Source organism: Protobothrops mucrosquamatus, unplaced genomic scaffold, assembly GCF_001527695.2.
Source record: "Protobothrops mucrosquamatus isolate PMUCROS unplaced genomic scaffold, P.Mucros_1.0 scaffold10211, whole genome shotgun sequence".
NCBI lineage: Eukaryota > Metazoa > Chordata > Lepidosauria > Squamata > Viperidae > Protobothrops > Protobothrops mucrosquamatus.
This window is the reverse complement of record NW_015395998.1, coordinates 3714-8896: the sequence shown is the minus strand read 5'-3', so window position 1 is coordinate 8896 and position 5183 is coordinate 3714. Positions and strand designations below refer to the sequence as shown.

Below are 5183 nucleotides of genomic sequence, written 5' to 3'. Positions count from 1 at the left end.
TAACCAACCTTATTTGGAATAAATCATTCTTTTTCTTTCATACACAAGGAACTGAGATTCTAGTGGACAATACCTGAAAAACTAACATCTAGAAAGGAGACTAACACAGTGCCGATGAGAGGACTGATAACTATTATGTTAGCTTGACATTGGCTCTCCCCACATCCACTCCTGAAAAATCTCGTCACTCTGTCCCAAACAGAGTCAAGCGCAATAGTCAATAGAAGCAGTAAGCCGTTTCTCGCACAAGCCAGGGTACTCAGCAAAGGGCTCCAGTTAGCCAAAGGGCTCTGTTTTAAGCCCAAGTCTCTTATCCCCACCCACCCCCCTTCTCTTTCCAGTGGTTGAGTGTGTGCACGCACGAAACAAGAGTTCCTCTATGCTAAAAGGCCCAGGATTGCTTTGTGTCCTAGCCTCAAAGGAGGCAAACTGGAGGAAGCTGCATAAGCAGCAAAGAAAATAGCAGTTCCCGCTGGAGGAAGGAGTGGGGTCCTTTGGGTTGATCAAAGCCTCAGGGCTGGGCAATTTTGGCAGCTTCTGCCTTGATAAGAGCAATCAAATCTTGGTTGATGAGGAAAACAAAGCGCAAGCTGGCAATCTAGAAAAAGAGGGAGGGAGGGAGAATAGAATTAAATCAGTTTATTTGTATAGAATTCAGGGGCAGGCAACCTTGGCTCTTTTATGACTTGTGGACTTCAACTCCCAGAATTCCTGAGCCAGCATGGCTCAGCTTGGAAACCTCTCCCTTTCCCCTCAGCATGGCTGGCTCAGGAATTCTGGGAGTTGAAGTCCACGAGTCATAAAAGAGCCAAGTTTGCTTACCCCTAGTATAGATTCTGCTTTCATACCCAATTAAGACACAAGCTACCTTGAGAAGTTTTTCCACCAGTGTGGAGATCTTCAATGGCAGCTAACTAGAAGGTTCTTAGGCTAAAGTGACTCGTGTGTCCTCCTTCCTGGCCAGGAGGGAACACGAGCTGGCCCTCCATTTAAGGCCATCTCCCCATCTGAGAGCTGCAGTCCCAACCCCTCTGAAGGTGCCACATTGGTGAAGGCTGTTAGCATCTGGGCTCAACTGAGTCCATGCAGATAGGCTGTAAGCATGGGATAGACCCACTGGTAATTTGCCCTGGTTATTATTACTAAATTTATAGCAATATTTATATTCTGGCCACTTCAAGTTAATTCTAAGCAATTCAATGTTTTAAAAAACACACACACAGGTAAAGCAGAACAACAGCCAATATAAAGATCTCAATACTTTAGTATAATAAGTCCACAAAACCAAGTTAAAATTAACAGAAGAATAAAAATTACCGATTCAGCATCAATTAGCAAGAAATGCTATTTAATTTAATCTGAGCTCTAATTTCCCAGTCTTCCCACCCTCTAAAAAAGAAAAAAAAACATTAGAACAAGAGGGATACATCCTACGGGCAAGGAGACAATATCTAACTCCCAACTTTTTCTGCTACAAAGCACAGCCAGCCCCCGCTCACCTCAACCACAGAGTTATTGCTGAGTTTCCACTTGCTGCCACAAAGTACTGGCCGCCCGTCAACATAAATGGGTCGTCGGCCTTCGTTTGCCAGGAAAAAGTCCCCGTTGTTCTTCAGCTTGATGACACCTGTGTGCATTTAGGAAGAGATTAAGTTGACTTGGACTTTTCCCAGGAGGAAGAGAGCAAAGCCACGATGGAAGGTAACTGGGTCCCAAGCCACATGAATTTAGGCCACAGCCACCGTGGCACTGCCTTTAGAGGACATGTTGACCTTTCTTGAGAAACAGTTTATCTTCAAAAGTTAAAAGAGGCAATCTCCCGCCCAGAGAAGGCTCTCAAACTAGGCAGCCTGAAGAAAGGCCACTGAATACAGGAAGTCCTCGACTTACAAAGTTATGACAGACATTTCTCCCCCCCCCAACTCAAAAGCTACTTATGACCTGATTTCAAAGTTATGACAGATGCATACCCATCTACCCGGTCATGTGATTGCATTTTGGGTTCTTGGCAATCAGCTCCCCTTGATGGCCACCCGTAGCATCCCGCGGTCACGTGGCTGTGGTTTTTGGTGCTTTTGCCAGGTTGCAACATTTACGTCCAGTTTCTGACAAAAAAATGCCCATTGGATAAAATGGAATTGCTTAGGCACGGCGTTCGCTTAACGACTAGGGCATTTGCTTAACAACCACCCAAAAAAACCCCCATCAGCTCAAATCATGCCTCAACTTACAACGGTAATTCCATTCTCAGTCACGGTTGTAAATCGAGGACTACCTGAATGTACTTTTCACATGAGGATAATAAATGTATGAGGAAAAACTGCAGAGCTGGCTGGGGGGGGGGGGGGTTCACAGGATTCCAACAAATGCCTCAAAGATTTCATAGGCTCATCAGGATGGGCAAACACCATCTTACTTTTGCACTACTTTCAAATTTTAAAAACAGCTGTTTATCCTGGCCAAAAAAAAATATTCTCAGGCATCTTGCAAGGTGAAGCTAGTGTCTCAGGAACCACAAGCAAGACTCTGGGATCTGGTTCCTGATAGTAATGCTATCAGGAACCATGTGTACAGATACCATGTGTACAGATGGCTGTACACATCTTGCTCAAAAGTTTTTTGTTTGTTTTTTTCCCAGTAATTCAGAGGCAAGAATCAATTCCAGTACCTTGTTTGCGGGAGATTTTCCAAGCAGGGCCTTCCAGTGCCAGATCTACATCAATCTGATTGTCTTTGGTGGCTCTGCCAAGCGTGATCTAGAAAAGGAAATTAGATTAAAAAAAAAAATTCACTTTGCATAGCAAGCACAGCAGGGTTTTTGCTGGCGCCAGCGATCAAAACGAATCGGGTGAACTGACCCAATACATTTGTTTCTGATTTTGCAAAAGCTGACTTTTCTAAAAGTCCAGATGATGGCATGGAGACAAGCTAAGTGAAAAAAAGTGAAGTTCATCACAGGATTGAAAATTACACTAAGAACTCGGGTTCTCGGGCTTTCACTTTGTCGCAAAGTAAATTACATATTAAGGGTGTTAACAGTAAAGGAGTGGAAATCAAGAACCAATGTTAATTCTCCACTCCAGTGCCTGTATAATGTTATCTTCCACTGTCTGGGAAAGAGAATTAAAAAAAAAAAATACCAGTACCTCTTGAATTAAAAACTGTCCTTCTATCAAAACGTTCTCAGTGAAAGAGCCCAGAGTCTTCAACCTTTCAGAACAAACAGATAGGCTGCGTACCACAAAATCAAATGCAGCTCGATTGTGGGTAGCTAATTTGTATGATTGGAAAAAAAAGGATTCAACTTCCTCTCCTTGATCCAAGCAGGTAATACGTTCACCTCCTCAGTTTTGGGCCCGGCTAAATGAAAAAAACGGAACTCACCTCCCGGGAGCGCATGAGGTAGCGTACCATCCGTCCACGCAGCACAGCCAAGGTCTGGTTATCAAAATCAGGGGAGCTCATTCCTAGGAGGAAGAAAAAGAGTAAAAGAGGCCGGCGAGGTTTTGAGAAACGGGGCCGACCATCGTTTTGCGAGCTTGGCAAGAGAAAAGTGTCTAGTGGCTAAGAGTTGCATTTGGCGTGTAAGTTTAATAAATAAATAAATAAATCGTGCCTGGGCGTTATTTATACTAGCGGTCCCCCCAACCTTTCTGGCTCTGCGGACCGGCAGTGGGGGGGGCGGGGAGGGGGGCAAGGAGATGATTTCGCGTGCTCAACCTAATCCCGCGCATGTGCAAAGGGAGCTTCACGTGTTTCGCCCACCGCTTGCGTGGATCTGTTCCCAGTGGGCCGCGAGGCCAGTACCAGCCCGCAGACTGGGGGTTGAGGGAACCCCCTGATTTATACCCCTTCCGTTCCCAAGCTTGGCTTCCCAGCTAAGTCCTTTCAAGATCCCCTGGCTGCTCTTTCCAGCTACAAGGAGGCCTCTGCAGACTTTTCTCACCTGTTATACTGTCCACCAGCACTTGCCATTTGTGCAGCTCTTGCTCCAGCTGCCGAATCTCACGCTTCTGCCTCCGGTCCGCCACGGTCAGTTCTGCGAGGAGGAAGGCAACCGCCAAGGAGAGCGCATGTTTAATAGAGAAGTGCAATGGCATTATTTTATAACGAAGGTGAAGATAATTCTGAAATCCTGGGTTTGTTTCTTCCCCCCCCCCTCAAATTCCCTTCTTTAGATTGCCCACCACCATTCAACCCTGGCAGCTCCTTCCTCCCCTTTTTGCAGGAAACGATCAAGAACATGACAGAAATCGACTGAAGAACCCTAGCCTTTTAAGATCTCCCATCTCTCCCAACAAGGCTTCTTCCTTCTTTTGGCTCGGCTGCCGTCGGGCTTCTAACTTCAGAGGTTCTTACCAAAAGGAGGCAGGATGCCCTGTGGCCCTATTTCCTTGGACCATCAAGCAAATAAAGTCCAGCCCTACTTTTCTTCCACAGCTTTCCAACACAGAGTCTAATCCTTTGAGTTAGCACTTCCCAGGGTTTTGACCGAACAGAAAATAGTCGGAACCACACAAAGCCGATAATGCAAAAACGCAGCCATCTGCGGTCCATACATAACTTCAGGTTATCAAACCAAGTCTAACTCACCGTGTTCCAACACTTCATCTGGTACATCCCTATAGGGAAAGGGGAAAAGGGTAGAGAAAAAGAGAGAGACGGGAGGTTAAGCAGACCACAGACCGCCCACCGATTACTCCAGTATCAGTTTGGCCTTTGCTCCTGTTCTACTCTAAATTTCATTATTACAAACATGTGTGCGCCTTGGGTCAGATTTAAGACTCTGCCACTGGTGCAATGCAGACAACTTCAAAAAGCAAACGGCTATCAATTCCCAGCTGGAATTTCCCAGGACGACCAGGATGCTGGCTGCAAAATGAATGGAAATGGAAGGCGCTGCACACCAAAGGTGCTTTTTCAGGAGGAAACGGAAGGATGAGAAGCGAAACGTCTTCAAAAAAAAATTTAATTTAATTTAATTTAATAATTTAATTTATATACCGCCCTTCTCCCGTAGGACTCAGGGCGGTGCACAGCATATTAAAACAGATACAAACAAAATACATCAAAAAACAAAAAAAACCCATAAAACCAAATTAAAAGCCAAATATTGGAAGCTGTGTGTCAATTAAAATTTTCTTAAAATCATCCCTACCTAAAATCCTCCCTAGGTCAGGCCC

At 45.1% G+C, this 5183-nt stretch overlaps 1 protein-coding gene across 1 annotated transcript in view; it reads right to left on the bottom strand.

The window, feature by feature from the left end:
* Positions 1 to 6: 6 nt before the first annotated feature.
* The window catches only part of LOC107301144 (microspherule protein 1), an 8420-nt gene continuing 3243 nt past the window's right edge, over positions 7 to 5183 (bottom strand). The window contains exons 4-9 of the mRNA XM_015830407.1: positions 4594 to 4622; positions 3947 to 4039; positions 3385 to 3467; positions 2669 to 2756; positions 1500 to 1627; positions 7 to 598 (exon numbers count right to left, since the gene is read on the bottom strand). Of these exons, the coding sequence (XP_015685893.1) occupies positions 512 to 598; positions 1500 to 1627; positions 2669 to 2756; positions 3385 to 3467; positions 3947 to 4039; positions 4594 to 4622 (508 nt within the window). The 3' untranslated portion in view covers positions 7 to 511. The remainder of the gene's footprint in view (positions 599 to 1499; positions 1628 to 2668; positions 2757 to 3384; positions 3468 to 3946; positions 4040 to 4593; positions 4623 to 5183) is intronic.